This window comes from Sciurus carolinensis, chromosome 12 (genome assembly GCF_902686445.1).
Source record: "Sciurus carolinensis chromosome 12, mSciCar1.2, whole genome shotgun sequence".
Lineage (NCBI taxonomy): Eukaryota > Metazoa > Chordata > Mammalia > Rodentia > Sciuridae > Sciurus > Sciurus carolinensis.
Genome location: NC_062224.1, coordinates 1,191,864 through 1,213,849, shown reverse-complemented (window position 1 = coordinate 1,213,849; position 21,986 = coordinate 1,191,864). Strand labels below are relative to the sequence as shown.

Sequence of the window (21,986 nt, the reverse complement as noted above, 5' to 3'; positions counted from 1 at the left end):
ATCTGGGCACCGTTAGCCTTAGGCACATTTTAGCCTGTGGCCCAGGTGAACAGAAGCACCACCTGGTGAATCAGGCGGCGAACTGCAATAGCAGCAGGGACAGGGGAGTCGGAGCAGCTGAAAGGGCCACCTGGAGGGATGCCGAGAGGCCCTGAGGTCCCCGAGCTCGGAGCCTGCTTGGTTGCCACTGCACGGTTGTGACTTCCAGGGGTGCCAAGTGACCGGGTCAGGAGCCACGAAGATGGGACTCACGTCAGGCTGTTTGCAGCCTGAGGTGGAGGACAATCTGGCTGGCAGCAACGGCCCTGGATGCCAGGGGCGGAGCAGGGAGCCCCCGGCAGGGCCCCGTCTCCTGGAGCCCATGGAGAGGCCTCCACCCTGAAGCTGGAGTGGCCAGCCCTGGCTCCACCACCAGGGGGAGGAAAGCTTTCCTGTCAGGCTGCAGCTGTCGCGTGGGACCGTGTGATGGCTTGACGGTTTCACCCGAGGACAACTGCTAGGGCTGTGGATTCAGACCGCAGGGAATGGTGTGAGTCGACAGGGAACCACCTCCAGGGCGGCGCTGTGGAGGCCGGGTAAGGTGAGACCCTGAGTACCTGATTGCAGTGGGGACAGTAGGTGAAACACAGGCATGGACCCGGAGGTCAGGCGTGAGACTGGCTGGGGATCAGCAGTGTGGTCTCAGCCTGCGAGTGCAGGGTCCTTTCCTCAGCAGGCAGAAGAGCAAGCCGTGAGCACACACTGGCCTACCCCTCATGGCTCGTCAGGTCCTTGAGGTGGGCATCACCCCCGGCCACAGGGCAGGAAGTAGCTTTGGGCAAATACCGCAGTCACGCAGCCAGTTGTTGCTAGAACCGGATCAGGAACCAATCTCTCTGACTGGGTTGGCTTGTTCCTCGGAGCTGGGGACCTCCCGCCAGCCGGGCCAGAGTGTGCCACTGCGCCACCCCAGCCCTGGGCTGTGTGCTGTGTGCATCTCTAGAGAACCGAACGTTGTGTGGATCTTTGACCTCCGTAACAGTGTTCAAATCTCACCAAGCATGTCTGTGAGGCTTTTTTTAAAGGACCTGATTCTCAAGGGTTTATCTCCTGAGTCCTGTGCTCCGAGATGGTCCTGCCAGAATCGCAGTCACGGAGAAGCTGGCGTCCTCCTGTCCCTGAGGCCGTGTTCTGTGGGACTCCACCGGTTCCGCAGACGTGGGTCCACTCGCGCAGTCTGGGGTGCCAGCTGTGTTCCTCTTACTTCTGCGTCGACTGCCTGCTTGGTGTGGTGTCAAGGAAGCCATGTGGGACTGGACGCCCGGAGCCCCCCTGGGTGGGGGTCGGACCTCCTGGCCTCCGCCTGGGAACACGGTCCTGGGCTGGACAGGAAGCTCAGGCAATCCAGGTGCCTGGCTCCAGGGACAAAGACCATCCTGGAGGACCCGGTCGAGGTCTCACCCACGGGGTGTGGACAGAGTAGGCTGGGGACTTCCTGCCTCGAGGGGGCCAGGACGCGGGCAGCCAGTGTCCCTTCGTTCGGCTAAAGCAGCGTTTTTTTTTTTTTTTTTTTTGTGTGTGTGTTTTTTTTTGCGGTACTGGGGATCGAACTCAGGGCCTTGTGCTTGCAAAGCAAGCACTCTACCAGCTGAGCTATCTCCCCAGCCCCTAAAGCAGCGTTTGTCGAGCACTTCACTGGGCGTGCGCTTAGCCACAGAGACGTGCGGACACCGAGAACAGAGCCACAGCCGTTAGAGAACCCGCAGCCTGTTCACGGCCCGGCGACGGCCAGCCGAGTGGCTGCAGGTCGCCCGCTCGAGCCCTCCCCCTTCCCTCTGGAAGGAGGGACATGGGGCGGCCTTCCTCGCCAGCCAGCCTGGGGACAGAATGGGATAATGAGGAGCACACTGACCACAGTGCCTGGCACAGGGTGGGCACCCCGATCTGAGGACAAAGAAAGGCGTCGAGATTCACGGGGCACCTGGCTCTTCTTCCAAGTGATGCGTCCCCAAGGTGCAGGGCTCCTCAGGTCTGTGGCCATCAGCACAGCTGGGCGCACCAGCTCTGCCCGGCACTTCCTGCTGGTTCGCTCGCGCTGCGATCCTCACCTCACAGGCGAGGGGATCTGAGCACAGAGAGGTTAGAGAACTTGCCCCGAGTGACTCAGCCAGTGATGGCAGTAGGCCGAGCCGCGGAGCCGCGTTCCTATCTGTGCTCTTCCCGTCACCCGCGCTGCCTTCCGTGGAGGTGAGGGTTTTGTCAGCCAGGAAGCGCACCTGGGTTGTCCTGTTGGTCTGACTGGCCCCTCTGAGCGCAGCCTGTCGGGTGCGTCCTCTCCCAGCCTCCGCCTCCTGGGCCTCCTGCCTTCCTGCTGGCCTGGCCCGACCCGGCCGGCCCGCACCTATCGTTTTTAAATACTTAGTACCTTCCTCTAATGCAGCCCAGAAAAGCATACAGGCTTCAGATCTGGTCCGAGCACTGCAGACTCTGGCGAAGTGTTTAATATCCCTTCAAAGTCAATTTGAAGTTCTTAAACTTACTTTTCATAAACTAACGTGTTTCTGCCAACTGTTGGCAGAAGGTGTAAAACTCAGCTCTCTCTTTTTTTCTGCGGTGCTGGGGATGGAACCCAGGCCTTGTGCTTGCGAGGCAGGCGCTCTACCACTGAGCTGCCTCCCAGCCCTCAGCTCTTTTTAAATCGCATTAAAGATGTCCATGCCAGGTGTGGTGGCACACACCGATACCAGCCCCTCGGGAGGCAGAGGCAGGAGGGCCAAGAGTTTAAGGCCCACCTCAGCAACTTAATGAGACTGTCTCAAAATGAAGTCATAACATCGAAAAGGACTGGGGATGCAGTTCAGTGACAAAGCACCGCTGGCTCAGTCCCCAGCACAAGTCACACAAGTCCACGTCGCTCCGTCACGGTTCCATCTCCGGTCTCGGGTAGACCGCTGATCGAGTCAGTCAACAGATGCCTGAGTGCTGGTGTTTGGTACTAGGAATACAAAGATGAATAGGATCCAGTTCATGACCTATGACTCTGCCATCTGGTCTGGAAGTCCTGAAAATAAGTATCATCAGGGTGTCTGGACACGGACTTCACAACAGTCAGGCAGGTTTCTAAGAATGACATGAAAAAGAAAAGGACGTTCAGTTCATTCACAGTGATAAAAGTGGAATGGAGGTTCGTGTCATTTGAAACAGGATCCCCATTTTTAAAATGTCCTTCTCTTTAGACGTACACGGAGGAGTGTGGTTGGCGTGCCCTGCGTGCGAGGAGTGTGGCTTGCTCCAGCCAGGATCCCAGCTCGTGGTTGTCCGCGACGTGGCGCTCACGGTCGTGTTCCTGTGTGCACACAGGAAGGTTCTGACCCCTCAGTCCACGGTCCTCCGCTCCCTCTGCTCCCTCCCCTCCCTTCCCCGTGTCTAATCCACTGAACTTCTGGTCGTCCCTCCCATTATCTTCTAAGACCAGAGCTGGTCCTTCCGCTAATCATGCCCCAGGGCGGCTCCAGGGCTCGGGCACTTAAGCAGGGCCTGCAGAGACCTCTTGTCCAGCGGGGGCTCCGCTGCCTGCCTCCGGGTGCCCTGCCTGTGGTCAGTGAGAACTCCACAGCAGACCTGTGCTCGGCGGTCATGGCTGGCCCGGCCGTCCTGCCTCCAGGCCCTGCAGAGGAGCTGGCTCTGCTGCCGCCTGTGGGGGCCTCGGCTCCCTGCTGTTGGGATTCCCCTGCTCATGGGTCTGGCTTCCAGGTTTCTTGCCGAGGACTCTGTGGCTCCTTGTTACCCACGCGGGAAAGCTCGGTTGGTCCTGGCGTGGCAGGTGGGCCAGAAGGGCCTCCTCTGTCACCTGCTCTGTGTGGCTCGTGGCGCCCACGGGCGCTCCCCGAGCTGCTGCGGGGCCTCGGCCTGGCCTTCCTTCTGGAGCGTCCTGCCCGGCCCTCCTCTTGCTGGCTGGCTGGAGCTCAGCCTCCAGGGCCGCCTTCGGGCAGCCCTCCTGAGCCTGCTTCTGGTGGTGCGTGTCCACCCCGTGCTCCTGGAAGCAGCCGGCTGTCACGGTGGCTGGGCTGACCGTCCACGCTGAGCTCCTGCCCCATGTGGCTGCCCCTCCGCCTCCTCGTCATTTGTGGTCGTTGCCTTTCCTGGCCACCCCGTGTCTTGTGCCGTGCCCTGCGAGCACACACGCCTCAGCCTCACGTTCCCTCGGCCCCCACGCAAGCCCCAGTGTCCGGCGGCCACTCTCCCTCCTCATCTGGACGGGCTCCCTGCCCGGGCCCTGCTGCAGTGAGTTCCTTGTGGGCAGTTGCCTGTTTTTCCGTTCGTGATCACATCCCAGCACCTAGGGTGGTGCTGGATGCTGGTGCTCAGTCACACCCGCCGAACGCTCCAGCACCTACGAGAGGCGCTGCAGAGGGCGGGGTGGGCGTGGCCGGGAGCTCCACCACCAGCTGACCCCAGCCCTTTTCATTCCTTATTTTGAGATGGGGGTCTCGCCGGCTGGTCCAGGCTGGCCTCAAACGTGAGCTGCTTCTGCCTCGGCTCCGAGCCTCTGGGGTGACGTCTGCGGGCCGCTGCTCCTGCTGCCCTGGACATTGACAAGGCTTCGTTTTCACGCACACATGCCGGGCACGCCCCCACACCTGAGCTGCACCCCCGGCCTTTTTTCTTTGTTTTGAGACAGGGTCTCCCTGAGCTGTCCGGGTGGCCTCGTTGCTGGGAGCCACACCTGGCCAGTCCTGCGTTCTTCCTGGTGCTGTCCCACCCTCCCCGTGCCCGTGCCACGTACTCCAGCTTCCTCTCGCTGGTGTCCTGACCTCTGTTCCACGTCATCTCCACGAGTAGCTTGAGCGACCTTTGTGAAATCGAGATATGATTTCATCTTGTTACAGGACAGGTTTCAGGCCTCGTCCTGTACCTTGACCTAGGATTCCAGGTGGAGTCGCAGGCGTGGGGTCGCAGTGCCGAAGTGCCGACCACAGGCAGCAGCCCTGGAGGTGGACTCCTGGGTGAGTCCTGACACCTCGAGCTGCGGCCGAGGTGCTTCGCCTGTTTCCTTTGCAGTTTCCTGGGGCCCCGTGTGGCCCCGTAGTGTAGCACCTCCCTCTCTGCTTGGAGTCCGCCCCGTCTGGCAGACTTACGTATACCCTCCGGGACTCCTGAAGTCCTTCCTGGTGCCTTCGCACCTGGGCGTGACCTTGTCCCGCTGGCCTGGTGCCGGCCCACGTGTCCCCGGGACCGGCCCTTCCGAGCTGCCGCTGCCGTCTTCACTTGAAGCGGGCCCTGCTCCTCCGCACGTCACTCTGAGGGCGCACCGGCTGAGTCTGAGTGCTGTGGGCGGGTGAGGCCCCTCTGCTCCCACAGGGCCTGGCGAGCACCTTCTGTGGGGGGTTATTCAAGGCAGAGATGCTGCTCGGCCTTTGATCCGGCTCATCAGGTAGCATCCCCAGAACCAGCGGGGGACCCCCGTAGGAGCAGGGCCGGGGACCATGTCTGGGCAAAGCACTCTTGCTGATGCTGCAGTGGCTTCTGACCCCACCTGCCCATCAGGACTCCCTGGCTTGGGGACAGCGGGACACTGGTCTTGCTGGCACACTTGCACGTGCGTGCACTTCTGCACGAACCGTGGAGCGCGCATGGCTGCATTCTGCCTTCCTGCTGGAGAAGTACCCCGTACTGAAGCACTCGCAGGAGCCAGGGAGGAGGCTGTGCGTCTGCAGCCGGGAGCAAGAGCTCTGAACCTGGTGGAGGAGGGCGGGCGGGAGAGGCTGAGGGCGGGACCCTGGAGCAGGTGGCTGAGAACCAGGAAAAGGGCTTTCTTTTGCAAATGTAAGATGTAATCAAAACATTGAAAAGACAAACTTTTACTTATGGAATCAAGCAGTTTCTTAAAGAATAAAGCTTTGAGCCTGTGCTGACAGCAGTAGGCAGCTGTGGCCTGGCAGAGAGCCAGCGGGCAGGTGGGCAGGAGGAGCCCCCGGGAGCACGTGGGCAGGAAGTTCTGACTGCACCGCTGGTCGATCGGTGTCAGGAGAACACCAAGGTGTTCGTAAGGACAAACGTCAGTGCAGCGTTAGCGCAGGACTGAAGGGTTCACGTGTTCTGTCACTTACAGTGATTAAAAAGCAGTCAGCCATCAGTGGCCGCCTGTTCCTGTGGCCGGGAGGCCCCCAGCTCAGGGCGCGCTTCCCCTCAGCCGTTTCTCCTGGGAGTCCGCCCTGTGCCCTGTCACACCCCCACCACCGCCCTGGGTCCGCATGTCCAGCTGGGGCCCTTGGAGCTGCAGATTTGCGTCCCCAGCCACCCTCGGAGGAACCCGGCCTGCGAGGTCCGCTCGGCAGGTCCCCAGCTGGGCTCCTCACCCGACCCGCGTTCCCTGCAGACCTGCGCTCACACAGCCCCTCTGCGCCTCTTGGCTGCTGCAGGCTCCTTCTTACGCTCTGCCGGCTCGGGCCCCGCCCGCCTTTCCCAGGGTGGTCTCTGGTGTCTCCCCCATCCCCACGGCTCTGTTCCGACTGGTCTTTCCTGTGTCATTCTCCCCCACGTCCATCGTGGGCTGTGCTGTGTTTTTGCAGCACAGTTCTGACCACATCGCCCCCTGCCCCCAGAATGAGGGCTTCCCTGTGCATGTTGAACGAATGATGTGCTCCTTAAGAAGGCATTTAGGGCCGGTGCTGTAACCCCAGCAGCTAGGGAGGCTGAGGCAGGAGGATGGCAAGTTCGAGGCCAGCCTCGGCAACCTAGTGAGACCTTGTCTTAAAAATAAAAAGGGCCTTCTCTCGCCAGGCGTCCTTGTGAGAGTGACATCGACTTTAAACCCTGCATGGCTGTCCCTGACGCACCGCCGTGATGCCCAGGGAAGGCAGGGCGACCTGGAAGTCCAGCTGCTTCCTCAAGATCATCCAGCTTTTGGATGACTGTCCAGCTGCTGCATGTGGGAGCAGACAAGGTGGGCTCAAGCGGATGCAGCAAATCCGCAGGTCCTCGAGGGAAGGCTGCGGTGCCGACGGGCGAGAACACATTCCAGGGCATCTGGAACACAGCCCGGCTCCGGAGGAACTGTCGCCTCACGTCAGGGGGAACGTGGGCTTTGTGTTCACCGAGGGGGACCTCGCTGAGGTCAGGGACACGCTGCTGGCCAGCAAGGTCCCAGCTGCTGCCCGTGCTGGTGCCGTTGCCCCATGTGACGTCACTGTACCAGCCAGAACCCTGGCCTGCGGCCCCAGGAGACTTCCTTCTTCCAGGCTTTAGGCATCACCATTAAAATCTCCAGGGCACCTTGGGAATCCTGAGTGGCCTGCAGCTGATGAAGGGTGGGAGCCAGCGAGGCTGCCCTGCGGAACGTGCCCGCACCTCCCCTTCTCCTCTGGGCGGATCACTCAGCAGGCGTGTGGCGATGGCGGCTCCTGCAGCCCTGAAGTGCTCGGCCTCACGGGGCAGACCGCACGCGCGCTTCCTGAGGGCGTCCGCAGCGTGCTGGTGTTTGTCTGCAGACTGGTTATCCAGCTGCTGCGCCAGTGCCATTCTGTCATCCGCGGGTACCAGAGGGTCCTGGCCTTGTCCGTGGAGACGGAGCACGCCTTCCCACCTGCTGGGAAGTCCAGGCCCTCCTGGCTGATCCACCTGCACTTGTGGCTGCTGCTCCTGCTGCTGCTGCTGCTGCTGCGGCCCCAGCCAAGGGTGGAGCCAAGGAAGAGTCGGAAGACTCGGACGAGGATATGGGATTTGGTCTCTTCGACTGATCACCAAAAAGCAGTAACTCGTCAGCTTCATATGCAAAACAAAAAAATAAAGGCTTACTTCTTAAAAATAAGTAAATAAATAAAAATAAAAAGGGCTGGGGATGTAGCCCTGTGGTACAGAGCCCCTGGGTTCAGTCCACACAAAGATAAAACAGAGGCACTTTGGAGTCTGTCCACAACCCCCCGCACCCCAGCCTGTCCCTCCAGGGCTGTGCCAGCATCTGGGCACGTCACCGCACCTTCCCTGTCTTCGTGCCCCTAAGCCTTTGCTTTTGAACCCTCTTGGCAGTGGCCTCTGCCTATGCTGTGTGGGCCATCTCAGCTGGGACCTGCGCTGCCTCCTTCCTGGGCTGGGCCGTGACCAGAGCTCACTCACACCATGTCCTCCTCTCTCCACGGCAGATTTGAAGGACCCTGAGTTTATTTGTGGCGCACTCTGTTGTTTATAGCATTGTAGCTTATTTAGCAAATAAGGAATTTAGAACTTTTAAAAATCCATGCAGCCTGTCCTTCCCCCTGAGCCCACTTCATATGCTGCCTGACACCAAGAACAAGCACTTAACTTCCAGTGGTGTTTTTAATTGTGTATTTTACCAAATGAGATTCACCTACACTGAGTGAGTACAGAACCCCGTTTTAAAGTTGGAGGGCTCTTAGGGCGCCCCTCGCCTCCGTCAGCTCTCCTGATGACCTTCCGGTCCGGAGCCATTTCTGCAGCCCTCCTGCTCATGCTGGTGGGTGTGCTTCCCAGGTGGGGAGCCGTCCACAGCCCGGCCGCGGAGGGGGATGCAGCTTGGCACATCTTTAGCAGGGCTGGGCCCCTTCTGTGGCCAGGCCGGCTGCACTGCCGTCCACCCCAGCCGTGAGGTCCGCCCCGGCCATGCAGGCCTCGGAGGAGCTGGGGGGAAATCTTGCCCAGGTCCCTGTCCCACCTCTGCCCTTTCGACCTAGCAAATCTCTCTCTGGGCATCTCTGAACTGGGCTCCCAGGGTGGCCATGAGGACCAGGGAGGAAGGCCCGGCACTGGTGCCCAGGCGGTGTGTGTGAACAGGATCATCTGAACCTTTCCCCTCGTTCAGGGAAATGGCTTGATGACCAGAGGCCAGTCCACTTCGCTCTCTGTTTCTGTTTTTAAACAATTCACTCTGGAGAAGGGAAGAAAGCCCCAAACCAGAGCAGCAGCAGAACCAGGGACGTGTCCCCGCGGAGCTGCTGTTGGTGCTGTCAGCGCCGCGCAGGGCTGCACACCGCCTGCCTGCGTTCTCAGCGGGGAGCAGGTTCCTGGGCCTCTGCTCTTAAGAACACCCTCCACCCTGTGTTTCCGGGTAAAGGAGGAGAAAGGCAGCGTTCCTTTCGCATGTTTAAGTGGGTTTTCCCCACGGGAGGCTGGAGAAGTCCAGGCTGGTGTCTCTGGGGATACCGGGTGAGGAACGTGACCTCAGAACCGCACGGGGATCGTGTTGCTTCTTTTCAGGTTTCCAGGCATGTGGTGTTCCACTGTGTCCATTTTGTCCTTGACAGAGCCATGGACGGCTGCCTTTCCTAGCTGGCGTTGGAAGTTCGTTGAGTTGGCAGGTTACGTGCAGCCCAGTGGTGCCCCATCCCCTCTGCTGTTTCGTTCTCAGTGTCCCCAGAGCAGAGGACAGGGACCTTGGTGGTGGTGGCCACTCTGAGAAGCATGCATAGGGACAGGTGACCGGCTACGTCAGGGACTGGAGAACTTGATGTGCCTTAGAAATCTGAGACTTTCCTTGCTTCTTTTCGAAGTCTCACCTGGAGTTCAGGGTCGAGGTCGGCAGGACCTCCCCTGGCCTCTCCTGTTCCCTGGGGTGGCCCCAGTCCCCACCTGGCACTCCATGCTGGGCACAATCCTCATGTCTTCTGAGGTGTCGGGCTCCTCCTGGCTGCTGCTGAGCTGCTCCTGCTCACCTGGGCCGCCCACCCTCTCCTGCCCAGAGTCCTCCTGGCTGCTCTCCGCCTGGATCCTGTCGGGTCCCACGCTTTTGCCTTCAGAAGGTCCCTCTTGGCCTCTCACTCAGGGCTCGGCTTCCTTGGTGCCTCACCCCAAGGAACACGCGCCCTTGGTCTTGGTGCTCCCGGCCCTGCGTCTGCGGTGTTTGGCGTGTGGCTCCAGCGCTGGTGCGGACGGAGGGAGGGCTTTCCTTTCTTCCTTGGCGAGAGGCGCAGGGCGGGGGTCTGAATCGACTCTGAGAGGAGGTCACTGTACAGAAGGCCTGGGCTCCTGTTCCTGAGTCGCCAGGGCACCCAGACTGACCTCGCTGTCACACCAGTGCCCTCCGGTCATTGTCGTTGGAGATCCGCGCAAGCTTTGCTCTGGCGGCTGGTGATGCCGAGCAATGTGGCTCATTGCTCCCGCGCATTCTTGAGCCTGCTGGGTCCCCTGCCATCTCCAGTGCTGCCAGCCTCCAGTGCCCAGGAGGGGCTTGTCATGCCTGCGTCAGGGAGAGCAGAGGTGTGACGTGGGGTGACCAGCAAGTGCCGACAGGAGCAGCGGGTCAGGGGTCCAGGGAAGTGGGTTTTAAAGGCTCCTTGGAGATGCTACCACCAAGTCACTGTGTGGCCGGGCAGTCGAACGTCTTAAATGTCACAGTCGAGTCATTTAACGTTCGGAAGCTTTACACTGATCTGACTATAACACACCGAGGAAGGGCTTCAGGGGTGACCAGTAACCCTGAACGTCGTTTTGTCTTCCTGATGATTCCTGGGAGCCAAGAAACGGTCTTCCCATCTAAAGAGGGCCCGATGCACACCAATGGGTTCCCTCTCTTTTCAATAACTGACATTAGATGGGCAGATGGGCTGGACACCTGGAGTGACTGTCCGAATCGTGCCCACCCCAGCCGGTGCCCCCAGAGCGTTGGGGCGTTTGGGATGGTCCACCCACCTGATGAATGGGTGTTCTGAGGCAATTCAGGGAGGACTCCCCGAGGGGCAGGACAGCTTGCCTGGCCTTGATCCTGTACACAGGAGGTCCGGACGTGGGCGCTGAGCCCTCTCACCATGCCGCTCTGTCGGGACCGCCATGGGGCACGAGGGTTCTGTCCACCACAGCGCGGCTGTCCTGCGTTCTATGTCCGTGGTAGCCAGGCTTTCCTCTGCGCGGCGACAAAGTGTGACTTGAGCAGAAGTGTCTGCGCCTGAGGAGCGGTTTCACATCCCTTCTGTTCATCCACGGACTTTAAATCATTTCCTTATTGCAGGCCATGGTTGCTTGTTACCCTGGCAACGGGACTGGTTACGTTCGGCACGTTGATAACCCAAACGGAGATGGAAGATGTGTGACGTGCATATACTATCTGAATAAGGACTGGGACGCCAAGGTATGCAGCCCAACGGAGCATCTGCTCTCACCGGTATTGACATCCACACTTCCCCTGGGCGAGACTGTCCAACAGGTGGGACAACTGGGTCTCCCTTCAGTTTGTCCCGGTAGAGCGTGCTCTCGGGGCTGCAGTTGCTCCCATGACGTTCTGACGCTCCTGGGACAAGTTCAGGGTGGAGGGAAGTTTCCTGCTAAGCAGATCCTGCGGCGTATGTCAGCAGGCGTGGTCTCTGCCCAGGCCTTCAGAAGTGCATGTGGTAACTCATCTCAAGCCCAGGGCACCAAACAAGTGGGCCTGGCCTTAGGCAAAACCCCAAGATTGACGTTCTGGTTAGATTTTGTGAATAACCGGAAAGCTAGAGACGTGTTGATCAGCACCTACTTCTGGATCTTGGTAGGTGCTCAGGCTAATCTTTTAATCTCACATGACCTGGTTAAGGCCGTTCTGGTTTTAAATGATGCACAGGCAGGAAGCAGCCTGTGGTATTTTTGTAAGTGGAGCAGACCACACCTTGTGAGCAGGCGCTGAGGTGGAGAGGGTGCAGCCATGGTCCTGGGAGCTGGATCGAGCACCTTTGGAGGGCACATAGTGCAGCAGAGGGACTGGCACAGCGGGTGAAGGGGAGGTCCCGAGGAAGAGCAGAAGCGTCAGCCACCACTCTTAGGCATTCTTGCTGGGCACCTGCCACATGCCCTGCAACTTCGCTCAGAGGGAAGCGTCCTGGAAAGAGGAGGCATTCCCAGTCCCAGTCTGGAGCTTCTTTAGAGGCTCGCGAGACGCCTAGGGACTCAGCAACAGAGGACCCGAGGGAAGCAGGCCAGGGTCACAAGAGCTGGCACCTCGTCACCTGGGGACCAGCCAGGTGGGACGCATCCTCGCTGGGAGCACGTTCTCCCGGGGCGCTGCTGTGCTCAGCGTCGTGTGTCTGCACGGGTGGTGCAGTTCCCTCCTGCCGTGGAAGTTCCCCTGCCGGGGCTCAGGCCTTGGGGGTTTGCTCCCTGGGGGGTGCGTTTTGCTGGATGAAGCACAGGGGCAGGCCTGTCTGCCTTGCCCCCTGCTCTCTACCCGGGCCACACGGCTCCCAGAGCAGCTGGCGCTCAGTGAACACTGGGGTCAATAGAGGAGTCCACTTGATTGCTGACCAGCGTGGTGTGTTCAGGTGAATAAGAGTAGTCCCTTGGGTGGCCTTGAGGGCGGTCATCACGTGCCATCTGGCCTGGACGGGGAGCCAGTAGCCTGATTGTGGCAGTGAGCAGAGCCACCTCTGCCTGTGTGTGCATTTCCCTAGGGGGCTCTAAGTGTGTGACTGTTCCAGCAAGTGTCCTTGGACTTTGTAATAGTGTTTATGTGAGAGAGGGCGCCCTGGGTGGGTGGTGACCAGCCATCGGTGTCTTGACAGGTCTTCACGTTGAGGGTACGTTGAGCGGGTCGTGAGCACACGCCGTAGGACGAGCTCGCTGCCTCTACTCTCAGGAGTCCTTTCAGGGCTTTTGAATTCAGAGGCCTTTGTGGGTGTCGGCAGTCTGCACAGACTCCCCGACGGCGGCTTTTCTCACCGCGTCCCTGAGTACCCGGAAGCCGCGCTCACCTTTGCACCGTGCTGGTGGGGGCGTATCCACGAGTGGTCCGTTCCGCGCTCGGCCTGTGAGGTCGCCGTTCCCCTCCAGGCGCAGTCTGGAGCCCCTCTGCTGCTTCACTCACGTGTGGCTCTTTTCCTAGGTAAGTGGAGGCATACTTCGGATTTTCCCAGAAGGCAAAGCCCAGTTTGCTGACATTGAACCCAAATTTGATAGACTGCTGTTTTTCTGGTCTGACCGCCGCAACCCTCATGAAGTACAACCAGCATATGCTACAAGGTAGTATTCCATCACGAAAGCGCGCTCAGGGTGTGGTGGGCGGGAGGGGACGGCAGGGTGGACGCGGGACTTCCTGCAGAGTCCCTCTGGCTCCCAGGGCCTCCTTCACATCAGACATCTCGTGCGAGGTTCCTCCCGGTTGGCACTGCGCAGACCCTGTGCCGCTGCGAGGTTCCTCCCGGTTGGCACTGCGCAGACTCTGTGCCGGTGCGAGGTTCCTCCCGGTTGGCACTGCGCAGACTCTGTGCCGGTGCGAGGTTCCTCCCGGTTAGCACTGCGCAGACTCTGTGCCAGCTGCTCTCTGTGGGCAGGACAGGAAGCACAGGCCTCCCTGGCTGCTGCTGCATGTGCCTGCTAACTTCTCTCCGTGCCTTGATCTGAGAAAATTTCACTTGGGCATAGAAAGGTAGGGACGTAAAAGGCAGGTTTCCAAGGGAGGTAAAGAGACGAAAAAGAGGAACCATGTGGAGAAATGGACAGAATAGAAAAATCAGGTGACTGTGGGAGTGGGAGGAAAGGGGACGCAGGGCCAGGCGCGGGCGTGGCGGCTGTCGCAGTGCGAGCACTCCATGTTTGCACTGATCACATTTAGTGCATTCTTACGAACGTCTGTTCTTACCTTGTTTGCTTCACTCGGGATGTTCAGATGGTGAACAGAGAGGGTTCTGCAGACATTCTCGTCCGTATTTGTAGAAGACAGTCCTGTTTGCTGGACACCCCTCCTGCTGGCGCACTCCGGTTAAACTGCCGCCCCCAGCTGTGGCCCCGCGGGAGGTGGGCGTGGGGAGCTGCCCCTGGCAGTGCGGTAGCGAGCGGGTGGTGTGTGGCCGGGGGGCATCCTGTCTGAAGACCAATGAGGGCCAGGCTGTATGCCTGGCCTTGGCTGAACCCAGCCTCCACCCCGTCCTGACCCAGGATCTGCCAGTAGGCCTTCCTTTCTATGGAGTCTGAGTTTGGCTGGCTCGTGTCCCACCTGGATGAAGAAATGACAGGCATTTTGGGTGGTGAACAAATGCCAGGTGGCGTGGAGGACCCTGCCCAGGAGTAGCCAGGAGGGAGGGCCACAGGGAGCCGGGTGGAGGAGGCAGGCGGCCCGCTGCAGACCTGGGCCTGGGCGGGCAGCCCAGGAGAAGGCTCAGGACTCCCAAAGCCACTGCAGGGGAGATGGGCCAGAAGGCACCAGGACAGGTGGCAGTGCACAGAGTTTGCTGGTAGGCACGGGCTCCCGGGGAGGCGACCAGGTACCAGGACTCCAGCCATGAGGTGGTAGACAGCATCGCACACCTGAAGCCCTGCTGGTTATCAGGGCTGCCTGCGAGGCAGGAGTGCCAGCAGGAAGGAGGGAGAGGGAGCCCTGGCAGGGCACAGGGCTCAGCTTTCTCGCTGCTGTGGCCAGCACCACTGTAGAGGAGGAAAGTTCATTAGAGGGCTCAGGGTTCAGAGGTCGTAGTCCACAGAAGGCCGGCTCCATTCCTCAGGCTTGAGGTGAGGCAGAACGTCATGGCCTGAGTGTGGCAGAGGGAAGTAGCTTGCATCATGGCGATCAGGAAGCGGAGAGCCAGAGAGACCACCCTCCAGATACATGTGCCCACCTCCCCCAGCCACACCCTTCCACTTCAGTTACCACTCGGTTAATCAGGGATTGATTCACTGACTGGGTTGAGACTCTCACAACCAACTTCTCCTCTGAACCTTCTGCACTGTCTCACGCAAGCTTCTGGGGACACCACATCCAAACCATAGCACTGGGTCTCACCTGTGCCCTTGGCCACCGACAGACCTGTGCTCCGTAGCGAGCTGGAGGGGCTGGTGGCTCTGCTGTGCATGCATGCCTCTGACTGCGTGGCCGACACACTTGGCTGCTCTTCTTTTGGCCTGTGTTGCTCCCCGTGAACACTGGCCAGGAACCGCAGGTCATTTCAGCCCATGGCTGTGTCCTCCCGGGGAAGGGGACGTGCAGCATGTTTTGCTTCCTGGACACGTCCCGTTGTGTTCCCAGCAGGTGTGACTGTGCTTTGGGTGACTTGATAAGCCAGGTGCGTGTCATTCTGGTGTGAAATAAGTCCAGATAACTTCTTCAGAAAAATGGAGTTCAGCCAACTCCAGGCATCAGCTGCAATGTGATGAGACCCCAAAACTTGTCAGCACTGTGAGGACCCCAGCCACTGCCCTGGGTTGCCTGTTAGCGTGGCCATGCAGGCCCGCATCACCCCTCTGTCCTGTGGCGCCTGCTTCTGGCCACGGGGGGCTGAGAGAGGCAGGAACCCCCACTCTGCCGTCCCCAGCTCTGGGCTGCTGGTGAGGCACCATGTGGCGCGAGCGCCTTGTGCCATCCAGGCAGGCCCGGCAGTGGCGTGGCCAGTCTTGACCTCCCGTCGGGCCACATGCTGTCCTCCACTGTGACCATTCTTATCCTATTCTGAATTTTCTTTTAGGTACGCAATAACTGTTTGGTATTTTGATGCAGATGAGCGAGCAAGAGCTAAAGTAAAATATCTAACAGGTAACGTCATTTGGGCCCGGGAGCGCTGGTGCAGACACCTGTGGCCAGGGCCGTGTTGGGAAAGCCCAGGCGTGGCTTTGCTCCCTCGAGGAGCTTCCGGGGACACCACACCCAAACCACAGCACTGGTCTCAGCCGTGCCCTTGGCCACCGACAGACCCGTGCACTGCAGCGTCCCAGAGGGGCTGGTGGCTCTGCCGTGCATGCCGTCAGTTGAAGCCGACTCTGTGTGTGTGCTAGCATGTGTGCCTAGGCCTGCGTGCTCGCGTGCGTGCGGTGCTGGGGATTCGACTTAGGCCTTGCATGTGCCAGGGAGCGCTGACCCCGAGCTGCCCTAAGAAAGGATTCGAGCCATGCCCATGGCTCTTTCTGCGGTCCTAGGGATTGGGCCCAGGAGTGCTGGACACCGAGCCCCACCCCCACCCCACCCCTTTTTATCTTGTATAATTTGAATCCAGGTCTCAGTTGCCCAGGCTGGCTTCAAACTTGCAGTCCTCCTGCCTCAGCCTCCCAGTTGCTGGGATTACGGGCCTGTGCCAGCATGCCTGGCTGCACTGTTCCCTTACCCAACAGAACTGTCCAAACTTAGGAGACTGGGGCAGAGAGGCCTGAGGAAGTCACCCAGACACAAGCCGAGTTCTCTGCGACTGTCCTCTTCAGTGCCAGGCCCTGGGCTTCCTCTCATTCTCCACTTGGCAGGGAGTGAACATCTCTCCTTTTGACGCACACGCTCTGAAGAGCCCCAGAAAGTGAGCACAGAGGCGGTGGAGTGAGATGCCCATCTGAGGTCAGGCGCATGGGGCCGCTGCTCGAGGCTGGGTCAGCTCGCTGACTCCGCACTGCGCCCCTGGGGTGTTGCCGCCACCACAGGACCCCTGCTGAGTAGCAGGTCCTAGTGCCAGGCGGCCGTCTGGTCTCTGGCCCTCTCCACTGGTGGGCTCAGAGTGGACATCACGATCAGTGTCTTCATGGGCCATTGGTAACCCAACTTCAGCCTTTTATCAGAACGTAGAAATTCAACATTCACACACTTTGTGTATTTTTAAAGCCATTATTTGCTTCCTATTTTAAAGTAGTCTAAATGGCTTTCCAAGCTGGAGGAGAGTCATCCCTCTGTGTAGAGGGTGCTTCCACCCTCAGAGGTCTGCCACCAAGTGTGTGCTTGTCCCCACGGACCCCCGGGCAGAGCCAGGGCAGCTGAGGCGCTGGCCTAGGTCAGGCCTGGGTGGGAAGCAGCAGCAGGCGCCGCGAGCTAAGCGTGCCTCTTTTCCTTCTAGGTGAAAAAGGCGTGCGGGTGGAGCTCAACAAGCCCTCTGACTCTGTCGGCAAGGACGTCTAGGCGACCTTGACCAGCAGCACCCTCGTCGCCCCGTGACTCTGGCTGCTGTTAACTTGCGAAGACAAACGGAAGGGAAGGAACGTGGACACGCGGTGGGCGTCACACAAGGAACCAGCAGCTCTCTGTGCTTCGTGGAGCAGAAGGCTCTGCTGTGACTCTGACCTGCAAGAGCGGCGGAGCCGGCCGCTGCGGCGCCCAGAGGAGGCGCTCTCAAGGAAGACGGCTTTCCATCCGGACGAGAATAAGTGCCCTACGTGGAATTTTTCATTCTTATATTTTGCCAGATCTATCATCTAGCTGAGTTCATTTCATCTCTCTCTTTTTTATATCAAGTTTGAATTTGGGATAATTTTTGTATGACTAGGTACAATTTATCAAAACTGAAATGAGAAAAAATTACAGTATTATTCCTCAAAATAACATCAATCTATTTTTGTAAACCTCTCCGTACTATTAAATATTGCCCTAAAAGATCTCTCACGATGATTGTCCAGTGACTGAGAGTCGATTTCTTTTGGCTGGAAACAAGGGAAGGAGCACTTTAGTCGCAGCCGGAAGCCCAGACTGCCTTCTTGTCCCGTCTTACACTAATCTGAACTCTTACGGATCGCTGCTGTTGTGCTTTGACATTGTCGCTGTGAAACCTAACAGTAAGGCAGTTGCCACTGACTACCAAGTAACCTGCAGTCCATGTCTCACGAGAAAAAATGCACAGTAGGAAGGTTTATCTTTTCACTTGATTTTTTTCAGAAACAAAAGTGACTGGCACTAAAGGACGCGAGGTGTCCCGAGCTTCGGGTTCCTAAGATAAAGGGCTCTCTTCTGCTTTCAGGCGTGTCCTCTAGTCCTAACGGTGCAATCCCACTCCTCCCCGGGCTCTCCTCGAATTGACTGTCCTTCTAAGTTTACTGTTGTGTTTCTCCCTGGCACCAGGGTCCATCTGACCTGCAGGGGAGAACCCGGTTCTGCTGAAGAGCATCAAGCGGGTGAAGGATGCGTCCAGGTGGACAGGTGTGCTGCAGACTCTACCCACTGGCCGCTCTGCCGACTGAGGCGGTCCCCAAACATGACGCGGCCTTCTTCCCAGTACTGAAAGATGTACGCTTAGCTTAGAAAAACAAAGAACACAAGATCAGATATTTTTATGTTTCATGGATTTTCTTTTTTACTTTTTAGAGAAAGAGGGAATATTGCAAGATCACAAGGCCTCCCCAACCTCTTAAAGACTGAGTTGGGATGCGTGCCACCGGCGTCCCTGCCCTGGTCTTCAGCAAAGCCCACAGGATGGTGTCCCTGTTTTGCATGATTAGGTGTGAGACCGTGCCCCTTGGGTTTTCTATCTCTGTCCTTGATCTTCTTTGCCAAAATGTGAGTATACAGAAATATTTCTGTATATTTCAACTCTGACAATTTTAGCATCTGTATAGTTTGTATTCAATTAGAGACCTTTTCTATGGAAAGCTGAGTAATTTTTATTAAAAGATTGCTATTGTTCATGTAAAACATGAAAAAAAATGGAGAGAAACTGACAGTGTAAACTCGGAGGACTAGATGCCCAGAGCTGTGACCTCGGGCAGGGGGCTCGAGGGAAAAGGTGCTTTCCTCCCCAGGGCTCTGTTCTGTCCCGCCCTCCTCCACCCCAGACCCTCAGCGCGCCTCTCCAGCAAGGGCCCGCGCTGGCCTGGGCGCGAGTCTTGGCACCGGCCCCAGCTCATGGGCACTGTGGTGCAGCATTGGCAGGACTGTTCCGTGTTGGTGGAAGGCTTGCTGGATCCTCAAGATGTACAGCAACAGCCTTTTAATTTGGGAGCCCATCTGTCATTCAGATGTGTACCTCTGCAGGTGTAGAGTATCAGATTCTGCTGTCTGTGGGTTGTGCTTGCCAGACAGGTCTTAAATTGTATATTTTTTCGGAGAAGCTTATATACTTTCTTGGAGATACATTGTGAAAAGATCAAGAAATCAGGATAGCCATTTCTTTAATATCCATTTATAATCTATTCATTTCATGTTAGTGGGACTGTTAACTTGTCACCAAGCAGGACTCTATTTAAAACAAAATTTAAAAAATTCTTTGTGGCCTATATGTGTTCATTCTGGTTAAAGATAAAGCTTCATAATGCTGTTTTTATTCAACACATTAACCAGCTGTAAAACACAGACGTTTAGCAATAGCAGGCAAAGACTTCAGGATAGACTGAAATCATGTAATCTGGAAAGCAGTGTTGGTTATGAAAGAATGCTCCAGCTGCTTGTAAAGCTAATCTAATTAAAAAGACGTGTAAATGTTCTTGAAAAAGATCTCAGTTGTCACTCGCCGGTCTTTGTTTCTGAACCCGTTCCGCACGTTGCCCCTGTTCGCAGTGGGCCTTGGTCTGGCGGCATCTTCCTGGGCACAGCCCTCCAGCGGAGCACAGGACGCTCTGTAGACGGCAGCTGGGGAGAGAAGATGGCGGTGGGAACGGAGTCCAGCAGCCTTAGGAGCGCCCTCGCTCGGCCCCGGCCCGTCCTGTTGTGCTCGGCACTGTTGAGCATCTGTGTCTCACCTGGCTGCTGAGGAAGGGGTGTCAGGTGCCGCCTGCCGCCGTAGGGGAGCTGCTGAGTGTGTAGCAGAGTGTGACCCGTGTGACCACGTGCGGAAACGGGCTGTTGTCACGCAAGATCACCGTGTCTGCTCGTGTGTCTCTTCATCGCCTTGTTGGTGTGTCTGGCCCAGCTTGGGGCATGTGGAGAACGGTGCCAAGATATGTAGCTGGGTGGACTGGTGGAGAGGGCAGAGGAGTTATTAGCGACAAAGGCTGGCTCACTTAGGTGGTGTAGTAACGAGGCAGTGTGACCGACAGATCTGCTTAGTTCTGGCTCAGCCACTGAACTGTGTGCCCTTCTGATTCTTTTGTAATCTGAAAACAAGCAGACTTGAAGAGGTTTGTGAGACCTGAACGGAAGTGTGCAGAGTACCTACCTGCTGGCCCCCTCGGCCTGGGACGAGTGTCCCTCCCCTCCCCACAAACATCATGGCTGCACAGAGCAGGGGAAGAGCACCGGGTCGGCGGGCTCTGGAGGCTGTCAGCCTACCGGTGTTCCTTGTCAGTGACAGGCTTTGCAGGTCGACCGTAAACACTGGAGCGGAGCACGTGCTCTTACTTCCCGGGTGCTGTGGCCTGAGAAGGAGCCGGAGACTGCGCCGCCTGTATTCACACCTCGCATCTCACCACAGCTGCACCTGGCTTTCTGATGCTCATTTGTACCCAGCCTCCATCTGCGGCCCTCGGTCACAAATGCAGCCCAGATTGTTGTGCCCGTGACATCAAGTGTTTCACCTGCACACAGCACCGCTCACTACCCGTTGGCTGGCAAGCAGTGCAGAGGGCACGCGTGGGAGCCGGAAGGCTTTAGTGAGCAGAACCACAGGGTGTGGTGCAGGGGTGGGAGAGCCCAGGGGCTGTAGGTGGCCACAGCGCCCTCTATATAGAGTGGGTCAAGGCCACCAGAGGACAGGAGGGCCAGTCACTGCCCGAGGCCCTCCCCTCACAGGTTGGGACGGTGTCTGCTGGAGGCGCTGCCTTCCTCTTTGTTCTACCAAATACTGTACACTTTTGTCCTTAGAGCACAAACTGGGCACAGGACCTGGACGTGGCGGCTTTTGCGGCTGGGAGAGGTGGACAGCTGGGACTGGAAGCTGGTCACTCTGTAGGTTTGCTCTCAGGGTCGAGGAAAGCAGCGACCCTCACTCTTGGAAGAAGACGAGTTCTGGCGCTCGGGTGGTCCTCTGGACCCTCGCCCTGTCGTCTCAGGGACGACACTGTATCGCTGTCCTGGCCTTCCAGGTCTAGGCCTTGCTTGCCGGGGTGCTACCAGGACCCTGAGAGTGCAGGCCTCTTCGGCGCTCGTCCCCTGTGGACGCACTGGAGGAGGCTGGCCCTGCCGCCTGGGGTCGAGTCCATGGAGCCCGTGCTGGCGTGCTGCCCAGCGAGAGGGACAGGTGCCCTGCGGTTCTTATTTTCCTCCTGGAGGACAGCCGTCTTGGCACCGTCCTCTCCATGTCCCTGGGTTCTGGAGAGAGCGTGTGGTTGGCAACACCGCTGGCCATGTCTCCCTGGCCACGACACCGGATGGGAAACTTGTCCTCAAGTCCGAGGGCGCCGCCGTGCGGTCGTTCCCCGGGGGACACTGAGCCGCCCGAGGCCACGCTGGTTCCTGAGTTCGTGGAATGTGCTGTCCTCGGCCCCTGCATGGCTGGCTGGGGTGTTCTCCTAGGTCGTTCATCATCTCCCCTCTCTGCACTCCTGCTTTCTAGCAATGGGGCGGCAAGCTGGCCAGGTCCAACCTGCCGCTCCTGCTCGTCACTGTCCGCTCCTCTGTGGCGCCCGTTTTCCAGTGCTTGGGTGCCTGCTCCACGTCTGCTGACGGGTGGGAATTGTGGAGAGCTCTTTTGTTCTGCTTCTTAGCCTCTGCGCCCTTCCTTCCTGCGGGACACGCGTTCCACCCTGCAGGCCACTTGTCCTTGCTCGTTTGTGGACGGTGCTTGTGTTCACAGGCCTCTGGTTTTCCAGGGGAGTCTGGCTGCTTCCTCAGCCTGGACCACATTGCACAGAAGGGGTGGCCGCCCCTGCCTGCATCACCACTGTGGAACTCAGAAGAGAACCAGCCTGAGCGTCAGCAGAGAAGCGGCAGCGGCAGCCCAGGCTGGGCCCCCAGGCTGCTGTGGCTCTGTGCATTTCCTGAGCACACCTAACCGTTCACCAGGGCAAAGGGTGACCTTGGGACCTGAGAGAGACCTGGCCATTTCGTTCGTGAACACTGGGAACCGCCCAGGCAGCTGTTGCCCTGTTAGGTCTGAGGAAAGGGCAGTGTAGGCTCTATGTCCAGCACATCTTGGACTACACGGGTGGGCCAGAGGCAAGCGTCAGGCCTGGTCAGAGGAAGAGGACCGCAGCTCACTGCACTGTGCAGCGCCCTTGTTGGGAGCTCTGTGGTGTGCAGCAGTGTCCCGTTCTATCGGGGACCCCATTGCCTTCTTCGAGACTGTGATGCTGGAGTGCAGTGACGGGGAACGTCTGGAAGCGAGTGTGCAGAGGAAGTGCCTGTGGCCAGCCCTCGTGTGTCAACAGGCCTGCTCTCATCCTGTTCCCCTCACGGGACTTGGGGTCCTGGCCAGTTCCTTTCGCCCTGAGCTGGCAGTTACAGTCCACTTGCCTGCAGGTTTCTCAGGTCAGTTTCTCAGAAA

The 21,986-nt window shown here is 58.5% G+C and overlaps 1 protein-coding gene and 1 pseudogene across 3 annotated transcripts in view; both read left to right on the top strand.

Annotated features, from left to right (window-relative positions):
- Egln1 (egl-9 family hypoxia inducible factor 1) overlaps positions 1 to 17,234 on the top strand; it is a 34,026-nt gene extending 16,792 nt beyond the window's left edge. Inside the window, exons 2-5 of one of the 3 annotated variants that reach the window (XM_047520766.1) lie at positions 10,940 to 11,059; positions 12,782 to 12,918; positions 15,354 to 15,421; positions 16,698 to 17,234. In XM_047520766.1, coding sequence (XP_047376722.1) covers positions 10,940 to 11,059; positions 12,782 to 12,918; positions 15,354 to 15,421; positions 16,698 to 16,759 — 387 coding nt within the window. In that variant the 3' untranslated portion in view covers positions 16,760 to 17,234. The remainder of the gene's footprint in view (positions 1 to 10,939; positions 11,060 to 12,781; positions 12,919 to 15,353; positions 15,422 to 16,697) is intronic. The other 2 variants (XM_047520767.1, XM_047520768.1) reach the window with 2 other exon arrangements.
- On the top strand, positions 3,914 to 8,869 carry LOC124961784 (60S acidic ribosomal protein P0-like; annotated as a pseudogene).
- Positions 17,235 to 21,986: the final 4,752 nt, after the last annotated feature.